A 27,857-nucleotide genomic window follows, 5' to 3' on the forward strand; every position below is an offset into this window, starting at 1 on the left:
GTCAGAATGGGAGATGTGTGCTGAAAGTAGATAAAGGACCAAACATGATAACCTCTCAGTATCTGGATTGCAAACCATAATGCCTAAAAGTAGAGAGAGTATGGGGAATATTGTCTGCCATGGAGGCATGGGGAGGGTGAGAAAGGGGGGCGTACTGGGGATATTGGTGGTGGGGAATGTGCACTGGTGGAGGGATGGGTGTTTGATCATTGTCAGATTGTAACTCAGACATGAAATCTTGTAACTATCTCACAGTGAATCAATAAAATTAAAAAAAAATTTAGTTACCATTATATACATTTAGACAATTTAACATTTAGACCATTCAAATCAGGTATAAAAATGAACACAATATAGAAAAATTTCCAGTAGAATTTATTTAGTGATATGCCTATTTCCATGAGCTTGAGATAAAAAATTTCCATAGTCATTAACTGAACTGAATGCCACTTTCTTTTAGAATATCCTGTTTTTCGTTAAAATAATTTCTAAACCATTCTATGTGTTCCACCTTCTGTTTAACACTCAAATATGGGTTTTTGGAAAGGCCACAGGTCACCAGCTCCATGAAGTGGCGAATGGGTCCTTGTTTTGGAAAATCCTCCAGGTATTTATCCAGAAATATATGTTCATGAAATTCTGAACCGTCATCATCAAAACCTTGGAAATAAGAAAAAAGATACACTGTAATTCTGAACGCAAATCTTACATCATAAAATCAACATTACTCAGGTAACAGCACTACAGTTAAGAAAAGAAGCTGAGTCAGACAAGGGTTTCCTCACCAATAAACCAACTCTGTGTCTGGGTAAATGATATCAACTGAGCAAGAACTCCCATATCATTAGAGACTTAAAATGCCATCTTCCTGGGCTGGGAGCACACTTGGTGGTTAAAGCACCTGCCCTACTACCTAGGCTACCAGTCTAACCGGTGCTGCCACAGCGCCGATCAGTCAGCCTGACAATTCTTCAGTCTGATCCCTCATGGCAAGTAACTTCTGGCCACACCAGACAGCAGAGTGTGTGGGTGTGGGTGCACGTGGCACAACTTAAAAAGGGGGCACAACCTGTGGCAAGCACCAGGACTAAAACATGCGTGAGAGGCTGGAGAGACGGCACAGCTAGTTAGGAGCTTGTCTTGCAAGCAGCTGAGCCAGGCTTGATCCCTGAGCCCTGCCAGGAGTGTCCCCTGAATGCAGACCAGGAATAAGCCATGAGAACCACCAGGTGTGGTCCCAAGGCAAAACAAAACAAACACCACTGAGAATTGGAGAGATGCTTCCTTTGGGAACTGGAGAGATGCTTCCTTTGGGAATCAGAATGATACTTCCTTTGGGAATCGGAGAGATGTTTCCCTTGGGAATCGGAGAGATGCTTCCCTTGGGAACTGGAGAGATGCTTCCTTTGGGAACCGGAGAGATGCTTCCTTTGGGAACTGGAGAGATGCTTCCTTTGGGAACTGGAGAGATACTTCCTTGGGAATTGAAGCGGTGCTTCCTTTGGGAACTGGAGAGATGCTTCCTTTGGGAACTGGAGCAATGCTTCCTTTGGGGATTGGAGATGCTTCCTTGGGAATTGGAGAGATGCTTCCCTTGGGAATCGGAGAGATGCTTCCTTTGGGAACTGGAGAGATGCTTCCTTTGGGAACTGGAGAGATACTTCCTTGGGAATTGAAGCGGTGCTTCCTTTGGGAACTGGAGAGATGCTTCCTTTGGGAACTGGAGCAATGCTTCCTTTGGGAATTGGAGATGCTTCCTTGGGAATTGGAGAGATGCTTCCCTTGGGAATCGGAGAGATGCTTCCTTTGGGAACTGGAGAGATGCTTCCTTTGGGAACTGGAGAGATACTTCCTTGGGAATTGAAGCGGTGCTTCCTTTGGGAACTGGAGAGATGCTTCCTTTGGGAATCAGAGCGACGCTTCCTTTGGGAACTGGAGAGATGCTTCCTTTGGGAACTGGAGAGATGCTTCCTTTGGGAACTGGAGAGATGCTTCCTTTGGAAACTGGAGAGATGCTTCCTTTGGAAACTGGAGATATGCTTCCTTTGGGAATCGGAGCGATGCTTCCTTCGCATATTGCTGACCCAGGTCTGACCCCCCGTAACACATGGTCCCCTGAACACCTCTGAGTGTGTCCAAAACCCAATAAAGAGAGAACAGTATGGAACAAAACACTACGTAAACCCATGAAACTTCCAACCATGTGAAAAATAGTAAGAATGAGGAGAAATTAGATCATTCATTCACTGGTAATAGGATATAAAATATCCATTTGGAAAAACAAAAATTTCTATTAAAAAATAAATATGCAATTACCAGAAGATCCAGCAACTGTAGTCCCAAGTATTCATCCACAAGAAATAGTAACATAAACATCTAAACATGAGTATTCACAGCACCTGAACTCGGGTAACAGCCCAGAAGTCTATCATGCAAACTGTTCAACAGTACATTCAGGTGAATGGTTACACAGTACAAAGAAAATATGGAACACTCAGCAATAAATTAAAACAAAATAAGACAAAAACAATTACTATTCCACAACTTGGATAAATTTCATCATGCAATGAAAAAGCTTAGCCATCAAAGATGACATACTGTACGATTCCATCTGTATATATATTTTTGGCTTTTTGGGTCACGCCTGGCGATCTCAGGGGTTAATCCTGGCTCTGCACTCAGTAATTACTCCTGGCAGTGCTCAAGGGACCATATGGGATGCCAGTGATTGAATCCAGGTTGGCCACATGCAAGGCAAACCACCCTACCCACTAAACTGTCACTCTGGCCCTTATATATTTTTCCTTAAATGGAATCTGATGGAAACAGCGAACAGACTGGGTGAGGCTGAGGAGCAGGCGCCAAGCATGCCTCCCTCCACACGGGGGGCGGGCGGGAGATACGGTCACCGCGGGCTGAAGGATGCACCAACGCCAGCTCTGGAGCAGTTATTGTACCAGAGGGATGCAGGAGGTTACTACTGAGGTTAAATTGGTAAAGGCCAAATGGGACATTCATCATTTCTCCTAACAAGTCGTGAATCCACATGCTGTTGTTTCTGTTGAGGCTACACCGGTGGTGCTCTGCAGGCAGGAATCACGCCCGGCAGTGCTCAGGGGACTGACTATGGGGTGCTGGGTGTGAAGCCAGGGCAGCCACACCCTACCCTCTGTACTACGGCTCCAGCCTGATCCCAAAAGGTTTTGAAATTTTCTAACACTTTGAATGATTCTGTTACTGACATGTTAGTACATTCTGAGCAGTTAAGAGATCTTTAGCACTATTTTTGTAAAACCTAAAACCTGTCAAAAATAACCCCATGTGGCATACTGTCACAAGCTGTCATATCATGGCCTTCATGTACACCTGCCCCTTCCAGGGAACCTGGCCATTCTTCGCAGAGACAGACGGAGCCTGTTTCTTCAACACTTGAATCTGGGAGTTGACTGAGGAACCTGCTTCGGCAGTGGAGTCTCTCCAAACACAAGATGAGGCTAAGCCCGGAAAGCACCTGCACATCGACACTTGCTGCCCCTGTGCTGCAGCCACGGAACAAGCCCGAGCTAGCCTGCAGGAGGATGGGCAACACAGCCCAGGTACCCCATCTCCCCCGACACACACAGCCCCCGAGAGAAGCCCTACACCCCCCCACCCAACCAGCCAGGAAACCCACAAGAACAAAGCCAGTCACTTTCACTGAGTTTTCGAATGGCTGGTCACACAGTGAAGACGAACACACAGTTGGTTCTAGAGCGCTGCTGAGACTTCCTCAGACTCAGAATGCCCTGTCCTGACTTGACTTTCCTACTCCTGGGGGCCACTCCGAATCATCCCACGCCAGGGAAAGCATTCCTGGGGCAGCGCGTCTCAGGTCTTTCCGTTGCGGCTTCTGAGAGTCCAGTGCACATCGACGGTGCCAACCATGGCTTCAATAATGCCTGACGAGCAGGATGGGTTTCCCAGTCTCAGAAATTCTTTTTGACTACACCTGGCGACTTTGGGGATCATTCCTGGTGGTACTCAGGGGATCGTATGAGGCGCTGGGGATCCAACCCAGGTCGGCTGCATGCAAGGCAAGAACCCACTGTACTATCTCTCCAGGCCCCATTCTCAGAAATTCAGTGTTAGAAGTATCAGGCCACAGAGACAGCACAGCGGGTAGGGTGCTTGCCTTGAACATGGTCGACCAAGGTTAGATTCCCTGACATCCCAGATGGTCCCTGGCACACACTGGAAATAAGGCCCTGAGCACCTCCAGGTGTGGCCCCCAACTCAGTCCCCACCAAATGTCGCAACATCAATGACCTGATGGGGGGCGGGGGTGCAGGGGGTAGCCAGGGCTACCCAAGGGCTAGGGCAAATGCTTGCACGGCAGTGGTCTGGATTTGCCCCCAGAGCACGGAGCCAGGAGTAGCCCCCGAGCACTGCCAGGATATGGCTCCCATAGCCCACACCCCACAATGATACCACTATTGCCCTTAAATAAGAATTAAAAAATTAATATTCGGTGTTAGTTTGGATATGAAGAACAGGATCTCCAGGTAATTAGGGGACAGGTAAGTATTTTTTTAGAAGAGAATGTGTAAATACTGCAATTAAAATACGCTTTTGCAGGACTGGAGAAACAGTAAAGGGTAAGGTGCTTCCCTTGCACTCAGCTGACCCGGGGTCAGTCCCCAGCACGTACGGACCCTGGATCTCTCCCAGAGAGGAGGACAGAGCCAGGAGTGAGTCCTGAGCAGTCAGGGGTGGTCCCCAGCCAAACAAATTAAAATTAAGCAAAATATATACCTATTGTTTGCTTCTTCTGGAAACTAAAAGAACTCAAATATATACAAATAGACATGTATAAAAATTCACTACACCTTCATTGATCAGAAAGAAAATGGTAAAATAGGGGGCTGGAGCACTAGCACAGCAGGTAGGGCGTTTGCCTTGCATGCGGCCAACCCAGGTTCGATTCCCAGCATCCCATATGTTCCCCCGAGCACTGCCAGGGGTAATTCCTGAGTGCAGAGCCACGAGTAACCCCTGTGCATTGTCAGGTGTGACCCCCCCCCAAAAAAAAACAAAACAAAAAACCCAAAACAATAAAATCATTTCCAGTGCATTTATACAATAGAAAACCACAGGATAGAAGTAAAAAGTTTTATTTTACAACATTATTGAGACAAAGTAAAATCTGACCTCTATGTATACACAGCATCCATAACATCATAAAAAATAAAGAGAGCTTACTTCCGTGTATCAACAAGGAAAAATAAATTCAAGATATGACATTAAGTCAGAAAAAAAGTACTGCAGGGCCAAAGAGAACGTGGGTGGCTGAGCATATAACGTAGCCGAGAGGACTGGGCCAGGCGACAGGACAGAGGGGAGGGCGCCTGCCTTGTATGCCACTGGCTCAGGTTCAATCCCCAGCACCCCATATGGTCCCCGAGCCCACTGGGAGAGTGAATCCTGAACGCAGAGCCAGGAGTGACCCGAGCACCACTGGGTGTGGCCCCTACCTTCTCTCCCCCCACTATAAAAAAAGAAAGAAAAATGAATTTCTAGCCCTGTATCCTGCCCCACATGGCGCAAGGCGAGTGGGCGCTGGGCCCACACCACTGGAGTGGCCTCTAGAGAAACTTCCATCAGAGGCTGGGAGACAGGACAGGGGCAAGGGGTGCGTGCTCTGCACGTCTAGGACCCCAGTGTGCACCCCAGCACTGCATGGCCTCCCGGGGCACTGTAGAGTGCAACAACGCTGGTGGCCCACATTGACCGGAAGTGACCCTGGCCCTCTCCAGCACCACATCCTGAGCCCGGTACTGAAGCACCAGCCTGGCTGACCAAGCGTCAAGGGGAGAGGCCCCGGGCCTCCTGAGCAACACTTGGGAGACACACAACAAGGAAAACAGACTGAAAGCAACGACCTATTAGTAAATACAGCCCTAAATACGGGGTTGCAGACAACCGGGGCAATGCAGTTACATGCCACAACGGGACTTTCACAAGGCAGACCAAGTCTCGCCCACTCTCTGCACAACTGTTAAACTTTTCCACTTAAAAAGTTTGGCCCTGCAGTACTTTTTTTCTGACTTAATGTCATATCTTGAATTTATTTTTCCTTGTTGATACACGGAAGTAAGCTCTCTTTATTTTTTATGATGTTATGGATGCTGTGTATACATAGAGGTCAGATTTTACTGCACAACTGCTCTCTGTCACTGCTGGTGACTGGACGCTGCCAGTCTCACGCCAACAACTGACAGGCGCTGCAGCCGCCAGGTACCCATTATCTTTATACGCCCCATGTTCTCCAGGCTGAAACCCTCATCTAAACCCTCTTTTTATGGTAATCTCAAACTTCAGACTCTTCTCACGAGCTCAGACTACAGCATGTTCTCCACAAATATCAAAGGGTGTCACAGCAGAAGTGGAAAAGTTTAAGCCAGCTGAAGAATCAAAACAAAAGGGTGACTGTTACCCAGGATGGGGCTATTTTTGTCCCATCGGGTCTCCATATTAAAAATTACTCTTAGCATTTTAAAAACAGCTTTCATTTGGGACACAAAGACAGCTCATGGGTATTCCTGAAGCTAGTATCAGCAGAGAGAGCCTAGCTTATCAATCTGAAAGATCCAGAGTAAGAAATAAAGTCACTAAAGCACTTAAGGCTCTCTCTGGTCCGAGTCTCTCCCAGTACTAAGAATTCCCTACGCGTGTGCTGTGGGGAGTGATCAAAGTGAGAAAGTGTGCAAAGCTCTGTTCCTACTCTCCATCCAGATAACAACTGCCACAGTCAGAAAGAGACGCTGCCCCTCTGACCATGATGCATCAGTAACATGTGCGCATGGATGCATGTCACACTTATCTCCACAGCCAGGCTGAAATAATGTATTCTTCCTTAACCTTTCTTAAAAAAAAAAAAAAAAAAAAAAAAAAAAGGAAAGAAAAATAATGATCAGGTCAAAAATTAAGATTAAGATTAAATTTTCTTTTTTTCCTTTGCTTTTTTGGGTCACACCTGGCAGTGCTCAGGGGTTACTCCTGGCTCTGCACTCAGGGATCACTCATGGCAGGGCACAGGGATCATATGGGATGCTGGGGATTGAACCCGGGTCGGTTGTGTGTAAGGCAAAAACACTACCTGCCGTGCTACCCCTCAGGCTCTGATTAAACTGCTGAGGGATTAGAACACTCAAGATTTTGAAAAAATTAAGTGTTAAAACTATCGATGACATTGTACCACTAATGACATGCTTTTCTACCACCTTACTGGGTAGCTCTGAGAAAATATAGTATCCTTGCTAATATTTTAAGGTTTAAAAATCTGGGGTTGGAGTCTTGTAATGCAGCCCATCAGGGTTCAGTCCTCAGTACCCCCTATGGTCCCTGTGCCCCACCCCGAGTGCACAGCCAGGACTAAGCCCCAGTCACTGCTGGGTGTGGCCCCAAAAGCAAACAAACAAAAAGCAGTACACAGCTCTCTCCAAACTAAAGAGAACACAGCAGGAAAGGCGCTTGCCTTGTATATAGCCTGGAGGGTTCAACCCTCGCCATCACATACGAATCCTTAAAGGAATCCTTAAAGCACTTACAGGAGTGATCCCTGAGCAAAAGTCAGGAGGGTAAGCCTTGAGTTCCACCAGGTGGGGCCTCAAGACAAGCTCAGATTATAGTACACACACACCCAATTTACAGAACTCAATACACACATTTAACTGATGACAAAGTGGGTTCGCCAAAGAATAAATAGTAAGTAGTGATGTGGCTATACTGCTCTTCCTTTGAATGGAGGAAGAGCTACCATTCTTGAAAAAAATCCCCAGGAAGTTAGGTAATATTTACTATCAGTTTAAAGCATCTAAGTACATAAGCCACGGAGTTCAATGGAATTTCAAAGCCTCCTAGCATTTTTTGCTTTAATTGGCTTTATGTAGAAATACCCTGCACCTCATTAATGCAATGGTTTTGCAAATACAAGATACCACAAGCATAACAACTATAATATTCTCCAAAATGGAATTTATCTTCTAATCCAATATTTAAATATGTTAGATTTCCAGATAATCTTAGCAACTATCCTCATTTGGAGTTTTCAACACTCATTAAAAGAAATTCATGATACATTTAGCATATAATTTTACTTCTTCATTTTCCTTCTCAAACACCTATAATTAAGTACAACTTTAATATTCTTTTATAAGTAACTGTTAGATTTCTTTCAGGACAGGAAGAACTATTTTTCCAGTTTTGACACTGATGCAAATGTTCAGATCCTGTAACAGAGCACATGCCAAGGATTATCCAATTACTGAATTTCACCAAACCTCTGCAGTTCTGACTTACCAGCTTCATTGTCAATCGGAAACGTCCACAGTTTCCCTTCCTTGGTCCACTCGATCATCTCTTCAAAACCATTCCGAAAGGGCTGCTGGCTTACTGTGGCCAACTGCTTAGCAAACTCCACATCCCAGAGTGTAGGGGCTTCGTCTGTGTAACAAAGATATGTCCATAAGCACAAGTCAAAGTAGGTAGCTTCCTTTTAGAAAGTGCTATGATTAGGGGCTGGAGCGGTGGGTAATACAGTAGGCAGAGTGAAGAGGATAGGCACCTGCCTGGCATGTGGCCCACCTGGGTTTGATCCCCAGTGTCCCATATGGTCCCACCTGGAGTAATTTCTGAGTGCAGAGCCAGGAGTAAGCCCTGAGCACAGGCAGGTGTGGCCCACAAAGGGGGACAAAAAGTTTTTTTAAAAAAATGTTTAAGTGCTATGATTAACTCTGATGTGGTCTTACATTTCCAGCTGATGCTCCTAATTCAGCAGTAGTTCCATCTTTGAGAGCCCCACTGAAACAGATATAATATATAAGACTACAGCTAGAATCACAGCAAGCCAGGCAAGCAGCCTCTGGAGCAATGCTCCCCTCAAACGGGCGGTACCCAACCCTGTCCGAAGTCCGGGGTGGGGGGGGAGTAGGAGTGGCTTCCGGCACAATAGGGAGCACTTTCGGTTTCCTTATTTACACTAGGTAAAGTTGGGGGGTGCTGAGTGATTTCTGTAGAAGAGAAGACATCTTTTATTTGGAAACCCAACAAGTCATATTCCTACTAGCCACTGCCGGTGAGATGGTAAAACGGCACAACACTGTGGAAAAGGGCTGTACAGTTTCTTAAACAGCTGATGATAGTTAATGCTGTGCCCTGGATAATAACCCCCAAAGGAAACAACACAAAGACCTGTACCTGAAAGCTCAAGCAGCTAACTTTGTAAAAGGGACAAATGGAACCATCGAAACATTCGCCGAAGGTGAGTGAACACAGGTGCATCCATACAGACCCCTGCTACTAGACAAAGTCCTGACAGAAGCAACAGTACTGGTAACTCTCAAACCTCTGGCGTCACTGTCTGACAGGGACAGAGGTGACTGCCGAGCCAAGCTCCACGGCGTCTGGCGGGGGCTGCACCGGCTCCCAGCTCACTCATTCTCCCAGGAGAAGCTTCGTTTTTCCTACTGTGCTCTTTCTGAATTGGGTTTTTTTTTCTTTGTTGCTATTATTTTGAGGGTCACACCTGCCAGTGCTCAGGGATCACTCCTGGCAGCCAGATCAGCCAGATCACTCAGGGGACCATATGGGGTGCCGGACGGAGATGGAAGCCGGGTTGGCTGTATGCAAAGAAAGTGCCCTGCCTGCCTGATTTATATGAGTTTTGGGGTGTAAGACTCACCTGGTCCCTACACAATGACTGCTGGACATTGAGTACGTTGGTCTAGGACATCTGATGCAGAGAAACAATGACTGAAGAGGGCTAATGAGCCATATCTCCAGAGCAACTATAACAATAAATTATTTATTTGTCCTGGTCATATTTAAAGGATGTCTTCAGCGGACACTGACCCATGTCCTTTCCATCATGACTGCTATTGTTACACTGCTGAGTAGCTATCAACACTTCCTGCACGCCTATGACCCTTTGCTTAAGATTTCTATTTCCTTATTTAGCCCTCAAAATGTTTGCATCACACCTACTTTATATGCTGAAAAAGAGAAATTCAGAGAGGGTCCTAGAGCAGAACTGAAACATGGATTGAGGTGTACCCAGCACCCAAACTCTTCCCACTGTGGCACAATCTCTCTCGATGGGCTGACGCCGGAGTCAGCAGGAGGAATTCGTGGCCAGACCCTCTGCAACATCGAAGAACCTGGCAGGCCTGGGGCGGAAAGGCTCAGTGGGCCAGTGGGATTACTGGACGCCAGCTCAGGGTCAGGCACGACTGGCGACGGGAGGGAAAGTCACCAAACGTCAAGTGGAAGCTTGTACAGTGCGTCTCCCTGGCAACAAGGCACGCCTCAGACTCGTGCAGTTACCACTCACTAGAACAGGACTGGCTTTGAGTCCACTTTCATAAATTTGTACAGAATTTTCTTTATTGGAATAATGTTCTACTTTTTTAATAAAATGGATATTTTTTCCTTTAATTTCAGTATTTCTGTTTTGCAAATAAGATTTGAGACTTAAAAATTACAAAGCTGAACACAGAAGGAAGCAAGATCCTTCAAAAATCCAAGTGCCTCACCTGGTGGATGGCAGCAAGTGCCCCAATTTCTCGGGTAGGAGAGAGAGCTCAGAGGGCGGGGGGCGTGCTTGGAGGGTGCGAGCCTCTGCACAGCTTGGCCCAAATAATACAGAGCTGGGAAGAACCCCCGAAACACTGCTGGCTGTGGCCACAAACAAACAAAAAACCCAAGATATTTCTAGGGGAGAACTGGGCTGTTTCTGTTTTCTTTTCAGGGGGCAGAAGGCCAATAACCCTAGGGTTAGAGTGCACCGTACTCCAGACAGACCAAAACCAAGAACAACAGGGAGCTACATAAGCATGAGCCAAGCTAGCGACAAGACGAGATCGCCAAATGCCCAGCCAGTGTGCTCTCAAGCACTCAGAAACTCCGGCAAGAAGGAAAGACGGCATACATTTCTAGAGCACCAAAGACTGGACTTCCTTTCTTCCTCTCCCTTCCCCCTTCCCTTCAGCTCTGTTTTGAGCCACCCTGGCCAAGCTCAGGTCTTATTCCTGGCTCTGCACTCATGAATTAGTCCTGGCGATGGTTGGGGGGCCATGAGGGATGCCAGGGAGGGGGCCCAGGTCGGCCCCAGCAAGGACCATCTCGGGCCCCGGAGATCTTTTCTTGACAAACCTGCTCCAGGTGCCTCTGCAGTATCTGTCTTCAGCTCGAAAATGTTAAGTCTCTTCCCCTTGGACATACTTCTCTGAATACTAAAAAGAAAACAATTTTAACAAACACTTATACACAGTCAACAAAATGTTTATGAGAAGTTTTTACATGAACTAGTTGGTCTACAATTTCAAATAAACCCACGGACCTACACTACTCGGACTGATCTCTCACGACTGCAAGAACACTGACTGAAATAGGGGAAAATGCACTTTGATTTTTGCCTCATAATACATAAAACTGTGAGAGCAGTTTAATCCCCCAAACACCTTATTGTAAAGGTTAGCATAATTTGTCACAATTTTAAATTAACACATTCAATATGAAGAATTTAGAAAATCCAGGGCAGGAGATAGTACAGTGGGTAGAGCATCTGCTTTCACACAGCCGACCAGGTTCAGTCCTGGCATCCCGTGTGGTCCCCACTCCTGCCAAGAATGATCCGAGGGCAGAGACGGCAGAAAGCCCTGAACACTGCAGGGTAAGCCCAGTATCAGAACAAACAAAATTTAGAAAATCCAATGTTGTAGAAAAATATCAAGAAAATATTAAGTTAAACATATTAAAGTCAACACTTGGGGCTGGAGCAATAACACAGCGGGTAGGGCGTTTGCCTTGCACTCAGCGGACCCAGGTTAGATTCCCAGCAACCCATGTGGTCCCCTAAGCACTGCCAGGGGTAATTCCTGAGTACAGAGCCAGGAGTAACCCCTGTACATTGCTGGGTGTAACCCAAAAAGCAAAAAAAAAAAAAAAAAAAAAAAAAGTGAACACTTGTTTGAGTTTAAGCACAGAAAACACTGTAATGTTTAATTAAAATTATAAAAGACAAATCAAAACCCTATGGTGGGTGAAGCAATCATCTTACATTTTTAAAATGATTAACCCTCTGCACACATAATTATTTTTAATTAACTATTGAAATTAATGTCAGAGAGCTAACAGGGAACTTCTTCCTGGTCTACTTTAATCAAATGTTTTGGGTATAAATTTGCACCCTTGAATAAATTTACTGGCACATTTAAAATCAGTTCATAAAAAGGGGGTGGTTAATTTAATTTGGGGGATATGGGTCACACTGTCAGTGCTCAGGGATCTGATTCTGGTGGCACATGGACAGTGTCAGGGATCAAACTGGGTGTTAAGGCAACTGTTAAACCCCAGTTTCTCCAGTCATTAAAAGGAGGGGCAATTCTTGAAATGTGTTTGAATCCTTTTGGATCAAATTATCTTTTTTCTGCTAAATTGAAAAAATACAAATACAGCCTTAAAATGAGGTCAAGTGATGTCAAATCACATGTTTCATTGTAGGAGACATTTGTCTGTATTTGGTATCTGTAACCAGAGTTACTGATACTCCAAGCTGTCTTCAGTGCCTTAATGCTTTCCCCATCAGCATTCATCCTGCTTCCTACAGGTGGGTGGGTCCAGGTGGGTGGGTCGACTATGGGATCAAAGGATCAAAGGAAGTCCTGCTGGGGGCCTGGAATGTGGCTTAGTGGCAGGGGACATATCTCCTGTGGTTAAGTCCTTGGGGTTCAACCCTGGTGCTGCAAACAAAAACACACAAAAGTACTCGACAGTAGGGTAACAATGCTTTGTCCTTTCTGTCTTGCCACAGGGAGCTTAGGTTTATTGGGTTACTCCCCTCACAGTGCTCCCATTCCTCTGTGTTTATTTGTAACCTCTTTCTTTGTGCTCAGCTTCCCCAACTGGTCAATTACCTTTACCTCCTAAGGAACTCTGTTAACCTGTAAAATTGCTTCTCTCTTCTCCTTAAGTCCTCTGCATAATTAACTCAGAGCAACGTCCTTTCTCTATGGACACAGGAAGACAGTTAATGCTGTGCTTTTGTAACTTGGGAGTTAACTGACTCTGAATGATATTCACTCCTGGGCATCCATTCTCTCTACTTAAGCCTCAGTGGCCCTTACTTCCTAGCACCCCAAGAGCAGGGTTCTGACGAGGGACTGAATGGACCCAGGACAAGCTGTGAGCTACCTTGGCATCAAAATGCGCCATCATACTTAACTATAAGTTAAGAGCATGGTCATGGAAAAATTCTGTCATGATCCAAAAAGTAGCATCTGGATTAGGACCCTACTAGGGTTAGGAGAGATTAATCTGGCCTGAGCACTGTAGTCTGAGATATATAGCAAGATGTCCCCAGGAGAGTCATCCTACAAGTTTAATGTATCTCTTACTGTGTCCATACAAAATAACTAATATTAGGAAGTAGAATTAAGATGTTAACTAAGATGTTAATTAAGTTTCTGGACTAAGGAGAGGAGAAACTCTCCTAGGTGGTATTTCCAACCTAGAGCATGATGGGCCATCAGGAAGGGCTTTGGATATGTTGACTGTGCTACCCCTAATGCTGGGGAGCAAGAGAGTGAGAGAGCGAGAGCGAGCAAGAGAGAGAGAGAGAGAGAGAGAGAGAGAGAGAGAGAGAGAGAGAGAGAGAGAGAGCGCACGAGACCAGGCAGTGAGATGGAGGGCGGAGAGATGAGCGGGAGAGACAGAAGGAGACAGTGTGAGACTAGAATGAGGGGCTCAGTGAGATTGGAACAGGTGCGTGGGGAGAATGGAATAAATGGCAACTGATCACCAACCAGCCTGGCCCTCGTTTCTTCCTTCGTCTGCCCATGGCATTGGCCGTCCTGGGTGGGGAAGTGGTTCGAGACCACCAAACACAGGCAACGAGAGCGAGCCACGAGGCCCCCCAGTTGCCTGGTGATTACATATTTGACAGAGGGGCAAGGTGGACATTTACTGCACATTCTCTATATGTACAGTTTATGCATGTTTCTTTTTATTCCTCAAATGTCTTTTTTTTTTTGGCCAGACCCAGCAGTTCCCAGGGATCACTCCTAGTTGTACTCAGGGGACCACCTGAGGTGCTGGGGATCAAATCTGGGCAGGCCACGAGCAAGGCAAGCACTTTACCAGCTGTACTATTGCTCCTGTCCCCTAAGAAAAATTGTTTTAGAAACTTCGTTAGAGGCCATTCCTGGCTGTACTCGGGGATCATTCCTGATGGAGCTCGGGGGACTGAATGGGGCTGGCCACATGTAACACAGTCGTCTTAGTCTGTCTGCCTTGCTAGCCCTGCGCAGTCCTTTAGAACAGCCTCCCCTCAGGAGCAACCCCCAGCCCCACAACCAGGGGCCATCAGCGCAGTCGGCACAGGCCTCCGGACGTGGCAGAGTCGTGGCAGCAGCTAGCAGTCCAGCACTGATGTGGAGGTGGCCACTGCCCCGTGTCTCTCCCGTCTCCATCCTCGGCCGCAGGACTGAGCCCAGGGTGTAGCCCTATTTCTGGAATCAGGGCAGACGGGGTTACCTCAGGGTCATCCAAGTCAGGAATCGGTGAGCAACTTGGCTCCCCACCGTACGTGGAGGATCTGAGTCATTTCTCGCACATCAACCCTTCCCTACTAGTTTCTCCTTGGAAACCTCTAACTTCAAAACACACTTTCCAAAATCAAGTATGCTACAGCATTCGAATAGCTACAGGGAATCAGTTCAAAGAGTCAAAGAAGACTGAAGTTAAAATATTCTTCTGTGTCTGTCTTGGGGCTACACCTGCTGGTGCTTAGGGGCTGCTCCCACACTGTCCAGGGGTCACTCCAGGGGCTAGGGACTGATCCTGGGCCTCTGGCATGCTAAGCACACACCCTTAGCAATTCAAACTGTCTTCTCAGCCTAGAGCTAAATATTCTTAAGGAATCTGATATAAAATCCCAGGTATGTGTTTACTAAAAACCCCAAAATAAAAATAGTTAAAATTAGTAATCCAGATAATTTTCCAAACCACTGATACCTCTTAACACTATTAACTGCTACCCATCTTTTCTAATCTCCCTGTACAAATTAGTCTACTGAACAGCAGAAGGAAATTACCCAAGTCCTTAGATTTTACTTAAAACAAAATCCATAGAAGGGCCAGAGCAATAATAAAGCAGGTAAGGTGCTTGCAAGCCTTGCATGCAGCTGACCCGAGTTCAATTCGCAGCATGCCATATGGGCCCCAAGTTCCTCCAGGAGTGATCCCTGAGCACCACCAGGTGTACCCGGAATAATAAAAATTAATCTAAACACATTGAAAATGCCTCAGTGATGCAGCGAGGACTTGCTTTTGTTAAAACACACTAGTACCTGTCCGCTTCTTCCACTATTATCTTATGGCTGGTAGAAAAGAGAAAACAGAAACTTCCTGCAAACACTAACAGTTTTCTACTGAAAAATAAAATGTGTGTGCTAGTGGAGCCCTGCCTGGATTTCATCCCTGGCTGGCAAAACACTAAACTCACACTGCCAAGGTCCCCTTGCCCTGGAGGTCTTCTGCTGGGCTGCTGAGTGTGGGCTGCAGTGGGGCAGAAAGTTCCCCCCTGAGCACAGCACAGGGAGAGCAGGGGCCATGCCACGTGAGGCTTGGCCCAGCTGCTCAGGCCTCAGTTCAATACTCAGAGGCCTCCAGGGGAACAATGAACAGTGGAGGGTGGGGGCGGGGCAGGGTGCCTGGTGCCAGGGTTATGGATGGCAGAAGGCAGGGGCGACAGGCCTCAGAGCTATCCCCTGGCTCTACACTGGCGCTTCCTTCCTTCCTCTGTCTCCTAACGAGGAAGAAAGATGTATATACAGAGATACGACGAATATATGAGTACATATTGTTAGGGCCACAGAATGAAAACTCCGCTCACAAAATGCCTATTGTTCAAAATTCCGCCAGTGCCAGTTACTGTAAATCAGGAAGGAGCTACTCCTCGTGGGCCAATGAGAGGGAGGGCTGGTCCAGAGGAATGTTGTAGGAAAATGTACCATAAATAGAGGGCGAAACCCAGAACATCTTTCCGTCCCTCAGAAATGGTACACGAGGAGTAAGAGGTAAGATAAAAAGGCACCTGTAACGTGCAGAGTCAGCAATAATGGGCACCGCAGTCGGCAGGTTGACCAACCAGGCTGCAAAGTCTGAATACCTCTTTCTCACGTTGATCGTCTTCTCATCCAGAATATGGTCAGGGCCTTCGTCAAACTGGATCTGATGCACCGGCCTTGTGCTGACTCTTGCCGTGGCATTCCGATCAACTTTCATATCTGATATTAGGTTACTAAAGCTAAAGGCAGAAAAAAGGTCAAGCAACAGACATTTTAGCCACAGGACAGTAAGGGCACTACCTTAAACTTAAGATTCCTGTCCTTTAAGTCTTTAAAGAAATCTATATATATTTTAAACTTCAGGCACTGTGGCTTTAATTACACACACAAATGTTCCGATACCACACCCCCACCAGTGCCCCTGGCCACTCCCACCCACCCCCAAAACATGGTAAGCATCAAATTAATTTTTCCCCATTTCTATGCACAACTTCAAAATAAAAAGGCCATGTTTAAATAAGACTGTCAAATATGAAGATTCATATTCCATAAACAACGTTTCTCTCTCTTTTTAAACAGGGGCCACTCCCGGCAGACCTAGTTAGGAGTGGCCGGGGTGCTCAAGGCCACCTGGCCTGGGCAGTGCGCTGTGCTCAAGGGCCATGCAGTACCAGGACCAAACTCAGGGCCCGCACAGGCTGGGCAGTTCTATCACTTCTCTACCTCCTCGTCGCTCCTTTGTATTTTAAAAATGCTCCTAAAAAATGTTCATTTAGGGGCCTGCCGGGGTAGGGCAGGTAGGGGGTTGACCATAAGATCCCCAGAGCACTGCCAGGAATAATTCCTGAGTTCAGAGCCAGGCTGGGTGTGGCCAAAACCAAACAAGTGCTCATTTAAAACATAAACATGCAGGGCCCCGAGTGATAGTACAGTGGGTTGCCTTGCAGCAGCAGACCTGGGTTTGATTCCCGGCATCCCATATGGTCCCCCAAGCAGAGCCAGGAGTAATTCCTAAGTGCAGAGCCAGGAGGCACCCCTGAGCATTGCTGGGTGTGACCCAAAAAGCAAAAAACAAACAAACAAAAAAACACATAAACATGCCACTTACAAATAAACATACAGAGAAATTTATTGACATGGAATCAAGATCTGTGTGCATACCAACTACTTTAAAAATTCTTCTTAAAATCTAGGCATCTTTAAGTTGCTGCCTTACATTACGTTAATATAAACTAAGTGATTTCTGGGGCAGGGACTCCATACTTTGTGGTCCTCAGAGGCTACTCCCACACTGGTTATCAGGGCTTGCTCCTGGCCACGCATGTGAGAACATGGAGTTACAGGATTCCAAATGGGCACACAGAGTGCACAACATGTACTTCAGCACTTGTAACTATCTCCCTGGCCCTGAACAAGTGATAGAAGAGACAGTCTAGTCATTTGTATGTATTATTCAAGTTTCGAGGATATATCTGGTACACATCCCATTCAAGTCTTTGGATCCTCTCCAATGCAAAGCATAACCGCTAACTTCATTTTGGCAGCATTCAAACCTGGCAGAAGGAGTGTGAAGATGAGGGGATGAGGGGAAAGATGTCAGAGCACCACAGTAAGAAAACAGGACGGGATGGTCCTAATGCTCACCTTGCTGTTCATAAAACTAGCTATTTATTTATTTATTTATGGGGGGGGGGAGGGACACACCCAGCAATGCTCACAGGCTACTCCTGGCTCTGCACTCAGGAACGACTCCTGGCAGTGCTCGGGGGGAACCATACGGGATGCTGGGGATCAAACCTGGGCCAGCTGTGTGCAAGGCAAATGCCCTACCTGCTGTCCTACTGCTCCAGCCCCTTTTAAGTTATTTAACATGGAAAAATCTCACAGAAACTGTATTACCCTTTTACATATGTATGATTGCTTTTCTGAATTTACTATTTCTTCTTCAGAGACAGGAAACAGTATAATTTTTCAAAACTAAAGTTTAACCATTCAGTTGCGAGTAGGGTGTTTGCCATATGGTCCCCAAGCACTGCCAGGAATAATTCCTGAGTGCAGAGCCGGAAATAATATCTCAGCTCTTATTTTTATAATTAGCTTTTTTGGTTTTTGGATCCCACCCTGTGGTGCTCAGGGCTCACACCTGGAGGGACGTGGCGAACTACATGGGTGCGGGAGGGAAGCCTGGTCAGCCATGTGCAAGGCAAGCGCCCACATGCTGTATTACCTCTCCAGCATTCACTGTGCATTAAAAAGACTAATGTCTTAGGGCCAAAGTGATAGCACAGGGTTTGCCTTGCATGGTGCCAACCCCAGTTCTACTTCCAGCACCACATATGGTCCTCTAGGGACTATCAGAAGTGACCTTGAGCACTGCTGGGTGAGGCCCAAACAGTGCCCCCTCAGAAACCAAACAAAAACCTGAAGTCTTACTAAAGATACAAGTTTTAAAAAGTCTGAGCTGTTCACTTTATGAGCCATCTCTTATATGCAAGTATGTAACCTACACACAGGGATCCAGTGTGTCTAACATTCCCCACAGTCCCCAGGGAAGAGCCTACTGTGAGATGCCGGCAGGCCCGGCAGACTGAGGCGCTCACCTAATTCTGGGCCTCTCCCCTTCTTTCTGGGCCCTGGACTCCTTCTCATGTTGCTGGAGCTGCCGGAGCAGCTCCGACTTGGTCGTCTGCTTGTCAAAGGGGAGAGAGTCCGCGACAGCTGACACCGCCGACACCAGCTCAGGACTCAGGGGCTCACCTCTGCAAAGCAAACCAGGGAGAAAGCTGAGGGGGCACTGAGGTAAGTTTAATGACAGTGAATCCGCTTCAGGGAAAACATGGGGCCAGTCAAAAACATTATTTAATTTCTCACGAAAGACAGGAATCCTAAAATTAGGTATCTGTCTGATCCAAACTTGAAAATGCTGAAGTTTAACAGCCATTTACCGAGGCACAGGATTAGCTTAAACAAACCATCTGGCAGGAGGGAAGACATTTACCTGCATGTGGCCGACCCAGGGCTGACCCTGATGTCACAGGTGACCCCGCCCTGCCCCAATCCCAAACTCCTACAGGAACGATCCTTGAGTACAGAGCCAGGAGGAAGCCCTGAGCACTGCAGGGCGTGGCCCCCAAACCAAGAAAAAACAAAATAAAATGGTGGTGGGATGAGGAATTTGTATTAGAATCTGCCCAAGAATAGTCCACTAGCTAGGTGATCATTCGGTTTAGAAGGAACACCCAAGAATGTTTCAGAAGACCAACTTCTTCAACACTAAACTGGTTCTCCAATAAATACCTAAGAGCTATCTGTACAAGGAAAGGAGAAGCCCCAGGGAAATAGACAGATACAAACACAAAGAACGTGGTGAGCCCCAACACTAACAGAACAAAGGAGAGAAAGGGAGACGTAACACATTGTTTTCAAGGTTATGAATTCTTTCCTTGCTCTTTCTGTTCTGTAAAGATTAGAAAAGTTTGAATTTCAGACACTATTTTTCAGTTGTAAAATTTGCATTTAAAATTTTATTTAGATCTTTTAAAATAGATTTTATTTCTCAGTGAATGAAACCGTATGTTCTTACAAAACCTGGCTTGCCCCTGAGCCTCCATAAAGGGATGTGGGTGTGCGCCTACTTCCTCTCCCCTTAAGCCAGTGGAGGTGCTGTGATCCATACGACCTAGAAGCCACATACCCTACCTTGGAGAGCTAAGTCACACGAGAGGGTGACACAGCTCTCACTCACATCTCCCAAGACATCTGACTATGCCACCAGCTATCAGAATGCTGGACCACATGAAATGGTGGGCCTTGGGGAATGATGCTGTACTGGGGATTAAACCCGGTAACTCCACATTCGAGGCAGCCACATCCCTGACCCCAGTGCGACGACTGCTGTGGGCCATTATGCTTTGGGAACACTCGTTATGCAGCAGTCAGTAAGTGGGAAGGACGCTGATGCCTGGGAGTTCTGTACTGCCTTAACAAACAGCACTTATACAGGAGAGGGGCCATCGCAACAGTGCATTGCCTTGCATGTGGGAAGTTTGATCCCCAACATCCCCTGAGCCCACGAGGAGTGATCCCTGAACGCAGAGCCAGGAATAGCTCCTAAGCACCATTGGGTGTGACGCCCCAAACAAAACAAAAACTGTAATTACCTTGAAGAGAGTGTTAGTGAGCACAGGGCCCCAGAGGGCTTCGTGTCACAACCCTCCAGCTATCATCGAGGGCCTTGGGAACATGGATATCACCAGAGGCTGGAGAAACCGACTTGTGTTTGGTTCAGAATTCCTTACAGTAATATGGAAAGCAGGAGAAACACTTATGATGGATCTGGCTAAGACGTCAGTGCTCAAAGTGCCTCCTGGCAAATGTGAGGGGATGTAAGAACTGTCGCATGGAGAGAAGACAGGACAGGCTGGAATCCAAAGGAAAACATTCACATCATTCTGAGCTACAGACAGCGAGTAAAACTGAAATGGACATGGCGTCTGTTTTGTTTCTGTTCGGTTTGGGGTTGTAACCAGCAGTGCCCAAGGCATACTCCTGGCTCAGCTCAGCACTCAGTCTTGGCAGTGCCAAGGGACCATACGGAGAGCTAAGGATCAAAGCCGAGTCATACCAGTGGTATTATCTCTCCAGCCTCTGGATGGCTTCTAAACAGAGACCAAGTCTGCAGCCGTGTAAGTCAAGTCTGAAGATCACACCACGGCATAGTGATGAGCAAAAGAGCACATGCATTGCTCTTCTACACACACGGACACACATACATACACACCACAAGAAAGACAGCTGCAGGAGAGACTGCAAAACCCTCTGTTAAGATCTCCGACAGTCAAGATGGCTTCTAGGAAACCAAAGGGCACAGTCCCAGGGCCTCTCCGAGGAAGCTCCAAGCGGGATCAAATCTTGGCTCCCAAACTGGGCACCCTGGGGTACCTCACACCTCTTTGAAAATGCTTTTTTGGCCATTGCTGGGATGACAAAGAATCAGCAAGAGGAGGAGAAGGAGAGTGGTGGTGTCCAATCTGATTCCAAGGCTCATTTGGAACAACGCAAACATCTCCCGGCTCACTTTCTCTCACAACACTCATCCTCAGAACCTGCCACCAAGGTGGGGAGGCGGAACCCAGGCCACAGAAGCCCCTGCGGGGGGCTCTACTAACAGTCCTGCTGCCGGCCTCAGCAGGTGGCCAGCATCCATCACAGACCTGAGTGGGCAACCCTTCAAGTCTTCCAATGGGGTCCTCAATGCTCTTGAGCGGGGAGACCAGCTTGGTCCTCATGTTTCATCCAAACCCAGCGAACCCAGATGCATAAAAACTGCTTCTGGGTAGGAGGTTGGAGTGATAGTACAGAGCACAGGATGCTCACCTCACAATGGCAATAAAGATGTCGGCTCATATACGATCCCTGAGCCCTGAAAGGAGTGATCCTGAGCCCAGAGCCAGAAGTCCTAAACACCACCAGATTGGCCCCCAAACCAAAAGAACCAAAATGTTGGCTGTTTAATCTGCTAACTCTGAGGGGTATAAATAAGGGCTTATTATAAAGAAACTAAGAGTGCGATGTCTAGAACAGTCACAGCAGTCTCACACTAACCAAAGACAGTGACCAACCCAATTCTGTGCGCAAGGGATTCCTTACAAAACGGGGTTTGAGGTATTAAAAGGTATCATTAAAAGGCATCTTTTTACTTAGGTTTTGTTGGGGGCAGAGAAATTATGCTCAGGGCTTAGTCCTGGGGGCACCGAGGGTCCTAGGCTGCGGTGCCAGGGATTCGCACCAGGGTTGGGGAATGCAGGGCAAGTGCCTTAACTCCTGTTTTTTTTTCTCTGGCCCCAAAAGAGACCTTTTGAAAATTCAAAACAAATGGACCCCATTCATCAATCTTTTTTTTTTCTTTTTGGGTCACACTCGGTGATGCACAGGGGTCACAGGGGTCACTCAGGAATTAACTCCTGGCGGTGCTCAGGGGACCATATGGGATGCTGGGAATCGAACCCCGGTCGGCCGCCTGCAAGGCAAACGCCCTACCCGCTGTGCTATCGCTCCAGCCCCTCAGTGGATTGGTCTTAATGAAAATTTAAAACATGTCCTTCAGAGACATGCTCTCTTCATATAAGATACAAACAAACAATTTGCCATCAATTTAGAGTCAATTAAATGGCATTAATATCACTGCAGAATATGTAAGAAAGAAATCGAGTCCTCTATTAGATCACTGATCTGTTCTTTGCTTGTAGACTACATACATACATACCCACCTGTAGACAATATACGTACGCACCCACCTGCAGACTATAAACATACGTACCCACCTGTAGACTATAGACATACATACCCACCTGTAGACAATATACGTACGCACCCACCTGCAGACTATAAACATACGTACCCACCTGTAGACTATAGACATACATACCCACCAAGTAACAGTGCTTTCCAAGCATTTATTAGCCTCTATCTTTACAAAATGATATTCTTCATTAACTCAGTATCTACAAAGCACTTAAGTAATGTCTTGCCCCCCCTATAGGACAAAGCGTCACTAAAGTTAAAGAGAGTCACTTTAAAAGTTCCCTTTAAAAGTTAAAGAATATTCCATTAGAATTCAATTTACCTCTGCTTTGGGGCATCTTCTGCAGCTTTCCGGGGTCTGCCAATTGCAGTTGGCAAAGTTCTAACAGGTCGTCTGCTTGGTGGCTTTGTCGTCCTCACATTTAGTGCGCTTAATTCAATTTTCATGCCCTTAATAATATCCAACAAGTCTTTTTTCTTTTTCTCCTTCACACCATCTTTGCCCTCTGTCTCCTTGGAAGTCTCCTGGGGTGGAACAGACTGCTCATCTTTCTTGCTACAAATCACTCTGGTAGTGCCAAAATATCTCTGGATATTATTTGTCCTGGAAAGATGCATTTAAGAAAAAAGAACAACAAAAATTACAAAATAATAAAGACTCAAAATGTTTTTAGAAATTGTCAAGTCTTTCCCTTCTATTTATTTATTCTTTTGCTTTCTGTGTCACCCTCTGCGATGCACCAGCGTTACTCCTGGCATTGCTCGGGCATATGGGATGCTGCGAATCGAACCCAGGTTGGCTGTGTGCAAGGCAAATACCCTACCTGCTGTACTATCGCTCCAGCCCCTTCCTTTTATTTTTTAGAAATCACTGTTAACCACTTAGACCAACATCTTAACATTTACTGTACATGTACTATGTGCCTAGTCTTATGCAATATAGTTCAGGTACATTTATTTTCTCATACTCTCATCCATCAGTTCAAGGTCTGTGATGTTCTCATCTTGCAATACAGAAAAAAGAATAGTGACTTATCCATGTTTTTTTTTTTTGTTGGGCGGGGGGGGGGGGGGAGATGGATGACACACCTGATGTTCAGGGGTTCCTCCTGGCTCTGTACTCAGGAATTATTCCTGGCATTCTCAGGGGTCCATATGGAGTGCTGGGGATTGAACCCAGGTTGGCCATGTGCAAGGCAAATGCCCTCGCTTCGGTCCTATTACTCCGCCCCCAAAGTCTCACAATTCAGGGCTTCCTGAGGCCTAAGACCGCAAATGGCTCCTACGTGTGCTGGGACATACACTGCCAGGTCCTTGTGGCTGGGTACTCCTCTCAGCTGTCACCATTTCTCTCATGGCTAGGTACAAATACCATTTTAGACCATTTTTATGTTGCAAATAACATTAAAAATAAATAAAAACCCTGTAAGACACCTCCATGGTCATTATATTTTAATTTATTCTTCTCAAGCCCAAATCTGACTGCCGTCTTTACTCTGAATATGATATTAAGAGTAGAAGTGTAAGAGAGGGCCTGGAGAGAGTACAGGGAGCTTGCTTTATACACAGCTGACCCAGGTTTAATCCCTCAACACTGTCAGGTGTGGTCACAAAATCAAAACCAGAAGCTATAATTAAATGGTTTGGAAAAATCAATATAAAAGGGCTAATCTATGATTATTTTTTAAATCGGCATATAACTCTCCTCCGGGTAACGTTCACATTAAGTTGTGCCATTTAACCAAGTTTCACCTAATGGCTTTGCTAAAACGAAGCAGAAGGAAGGTTAAGGCCAGCACTGCCATTCTGCTTTACCAGATACATCTGTGAAAAGGAACAACACAAATAATACTACTATTATATTATTTATAAAATAAATACTATTCCAGGCTTTTCTAATTCTATGTTCCCCACATATCTCATTCTATTTTTAGACTAAAATCCTTTCAATAGTTGATACTGTGAGATTTAAAAAAATCAATGTTATTTCCATTTCCGGGAGAAGGTATTGTCTTCACACATCCAGTGACACCTAACGGTGACTCTGCGGGCGCTCTGCAGACACTGCAGGGCATCAGTGAGCCTCCTGGTGGAGGCACCAGTGCCCAAACAAATAGAGGGAGGAATTCCCCAGGACTTGTTCAGACAGATAATTTGGTTTCACCAGATTTCTAACTCATTAGCTTTGAGAGGGATTAAAGAGTCTGCATTTCTAACAAGTTCCGCAGAGGACCACCTCTCAGTAGTTCCGTTCTACTGATTCCTCAGGATCCTACAGGGCAGTGTCTGTTATTCCCAGGCTACAAAAGAAACTGTTACTCAGTGAGTCAGGTAAGTGAATCTAACACAGAGAATCAAATGAGTCACCTGCAGAGACTATTTAAGCGCCGACTCTTGGTTGTAAGTTTGGAATGGGGCTGAAAGATCTGTACCGACTCCTCGTGATTCTAATATAATGCATCTCGAGATCCTGCAATCTGCATCCTCAAGACCCCAGGTTGAATACGATATCAGGTCTCCAAAATCAGCAAACACGGGCCTAGAGTGACAGTACAGCAGGTAAAATGTTTGCCTTGCACATGGCCAACTTGGGCTCAATCCCTGGCATCCCATATGGTCCCCTGAACTCCAACACAAGTGATCCCTGAGCACAAAGCCAGGAGTAAACCCTGAGCACTGTCAGGTGTGGCCCCAAAAAAACAAACAACGAACAAATGAAACCCCTAGCAAACAATAGTTGCAGGGTTGGAGCCTTTTTAATGACAGCAAAATGACTATTTCCAAATATGCTGAAGCAAATTATTTGATGTGCTTATAAAAATGTCACAGGCATAAAAACTTAGAAAAACTGTACAAGTAGCATTTTCATAATCACTACACAGGACGTCATTATAAAATTCAACATTATGGAATAACTCAAAGAAAATGCTGTATTTTAAGTGAAATTTAAATTAATTTTAAAATTACAACAATAAGGTGGCTATCAGTCGCTGAATCTCATAGAACTCCTACTTCAACATCTCCAAGACTGCCAAGGTGTTACAGGAAGTAACTCTAGGAAAAGAACAGGAAGTAACTCTATATACTACTACTACTACTACTAATAATAATTCAAGCTCTAATTTGTCACCTGGATGTTTTCATGAATAGCATCTTGTGAATACTTCAAAACTACACTAAAGGGCTTCTCTCTGGCTTTTCATTCTCATAGTTTTCTTTTTCTTTTTGGTAGTGGTGGGGAAGGGCACCCTGTGCGGTGCTCAGGAGCACTACATGTGGTGCTGGCGATCAGAGTCCCATCAGCAGTGTGCAAAGCAAACGCCCTCCCTGCTGGACCATCCCTCCCATTTCCTGCGCGCCCTCTCATGGAAGAGACGGATCTCCCGTATCCTAAACACCAGCCCACCAGATACTTCCCGACGCTCTCCCCATCCCTGGCCTACAGTGGTATTTCATCTAACCCCGACTGCGCCGCCCTGACGCATCTCTTCACTCTCCCCGTGCCCTTCTCCTCCGTCCCGCCGGTTCCGCCCGTGTGCCGGTGCCGGGCACTTCTGGGGCTAACCTCGCCCGAGCTGGCCCGGCCATCTCTGCACGGAATATGCGGAAAGTTCCCGAAAACAGGGCCCAAAAGCCCAGTCACGGTGCAACTCTCCCTTTCGTGTGTGCCGCACTTGGCGGTGCTGGGGTCCGTCTGGGATGCCGCGGCTCGAACCCGGGCCGGCCGGCTGCAAGGCAGAGCGCTGCCCGCCGTGCCTCCTCCGGCCCCGCGTTTCCACTGCTGGCCAAGCTCTCTGCGTCCCCTCCCGCTGTGGCTGACCCCTTTCCGGAGGGACATCCTGGGGCTGGGGCCACGGCACGGCGGGGAGGGCGAATGCCCGGAACCTGCGACCCGGGTTCGACTCCCAGCACCCCACAGGGTCCCCCAGCACCGCCGGGAGTGACCCCTAAAGCAAGCTCTTTCCTAATCGCTGGCCCCTGCTGGCCAGCAGTCTTCAGAGACCACCGGGACCACCTCAGCTCCGCCCTGGTCTCGCCCGGCGCAGGAGCCTGGACTCCCCGGACAGCGGGGACACTTCCGGGGTGCGCGAGGGAACAGGAGCACCGGCACGTGGCCCGCACCAGCCCACCCCGGCCCCCGCCGGCTCCGGCCAGACCACCCACGTGGCTCCCGGCGCAGGGCGGGGGCCAAAGCGGGTCACGGCGCGTGGCCGACACGGACCCCCGGCCGCGGCGCGCTGACCCGGGACACCTGCGCGGACACGGGCGCGGGGGACACTGCGGGCCGGTACCTGGCCGCGAGCGGCGCGCTGGGCCCCCACGGCAGGCGGGGGCCGGGCCGGAGGCAGACGGCCGCGGACACCCTCGGGAGCATCGCCACAGGACGCCGGAACCAGCGCGTCCGCCGCTAAAGCGTCCCGCGTCCCCTTCCGGTACCGCCGGGCCTCGCGTCCCCTTCCGGCACCGCCGGGCCGCGCCGCCGGGCCTCGCAACTGTGTTCCGGGCCCACGGGGGCCGGGCAGAGTGCAGGATAGGTGCAGGTCCAGTGGGGTCTGGAGGGCGCGGTCAGGGGGCCACAGGGGCTGCACGCGCCAGGAAGGTCAGGCTCAGGACGGATTCCTTTGCAGGGTGGGGGGAAAAGAATCTACAGTGTCCCAAGGAACACACACGCCACCCCAAGATGTGTCTGTCGTTATTTGATGTAGCGATTTATTTTCGCGGTACTGGCGAGCAAATTCTATCACCGTGAATTCTACCACTTGAGCCAACACCCTGGTCCCTAATGGGTTAATATTTGGTTGTTTCGGGGTTTTGATTTTGAGTCACACCCAGGTACTCAGGATTGGCAAGGGGCAATACGGGATGCTAGGTATTGAACCCAGACTCCTCTCTTGCACGCAAGTGTCCTAACTTCTGTGCTATCTGAGCTCCGGGCCCCAATTTGTTTGTTTTCTTTAATCAAAAACAAAATTTTTAAAAAGTAAATTGAAGTGTCCATGTAACTCAGGAGGAATTTCCTATTGTAATTAGCCTGATCCTGGTCTAATTAAGGCGCTGCATGTTGGCAACTGGCAGCATGAGGGCAGTTGCGCTGTGACCTGCCTGGGAGTGTCCCACTCAGGGTCAGGAGCGGGGTTAACACTCAACCTTGCTCTGACTGGCCCCTACCGCAATCTCTAATTGAGACTTGTCTTTGAGTAGTCTGGTTCAATTAGCTTCCTGCCACATCTGATTCCATGCTGACAGAATTGCTCTTGACAGAATTGCACAATAGCGCTGCCAGTGTGACCCCCCAAACACCAGTTCCTTCCTTCCCCGGGATGTCCAGCTGAGTGCATGGCCACGTCAATAGAGATATTTCCCACCTCCCTTATGACAGGTGTATAATCAGTAGAATGTGACTCAAAGAGATGTGCCTTTAAAAACTGGTCAGGGGGCACCAGAATTATA

The 27,857-nt window shown here is 47.3% G+C and overlaps 1 protein-coding gene across 2 annotated transcripts; it reads right to left on the reverse strand.

Moving 5' to 3' along the window:
- Positions 1–356: 356 nt before the first annotated feature.
- On the reverse strand, positions 357–26,834 carry MRPS31 (mitochondrial ribosomal protein S31). 2 transcript variants are annotated; one of them, XM_055123820.1, is made up of 7 exons: positions 26,699–26,834; positions 22,729–23,010; positions 18,704–18,862; positions 16,205–16,342; positions 11,188–11,267; positions 8,338–8,481; positions 357–660 (listed from the first exon to the last, which is right to left on the reverse strand). In XM_055123820.1, exons 1-7 carry the CDS (start codon positions 26,779–26,781, stop codon positions 431–433), a joined length of 1,116 nt encoding a protein of 371 aa, XP_054979795.1. In that variant the 5' UTR covers positions 26,782–26,834; the 3' UTR covers positions 357–430. The 2 variants fall into 2 exon arrangements, with proteins under 2 accessions (XP_054979795.1, XP_054979796.1); XM_055123821.1 differs by lacking the exon at positions 18,704–18,862.
- Positions 26,835–27,857: the final 1,023 nt, after the last annotated feature.

The sequence above is a fragment of the Sorex araneus genome, chromosome 1, assembly GCF_027595985.1.
Source record: "Sorex araneus isolate mSorAra2 chromosome 1, mSorAra2.pri, whole genome shotgun sequence".
Taxonomy (NCBI): Eukaryota; Metazoa; Chordata; class Mammalia; order Eulipotyphla; family Soricidae; genus Sorex; species Sorex araneus.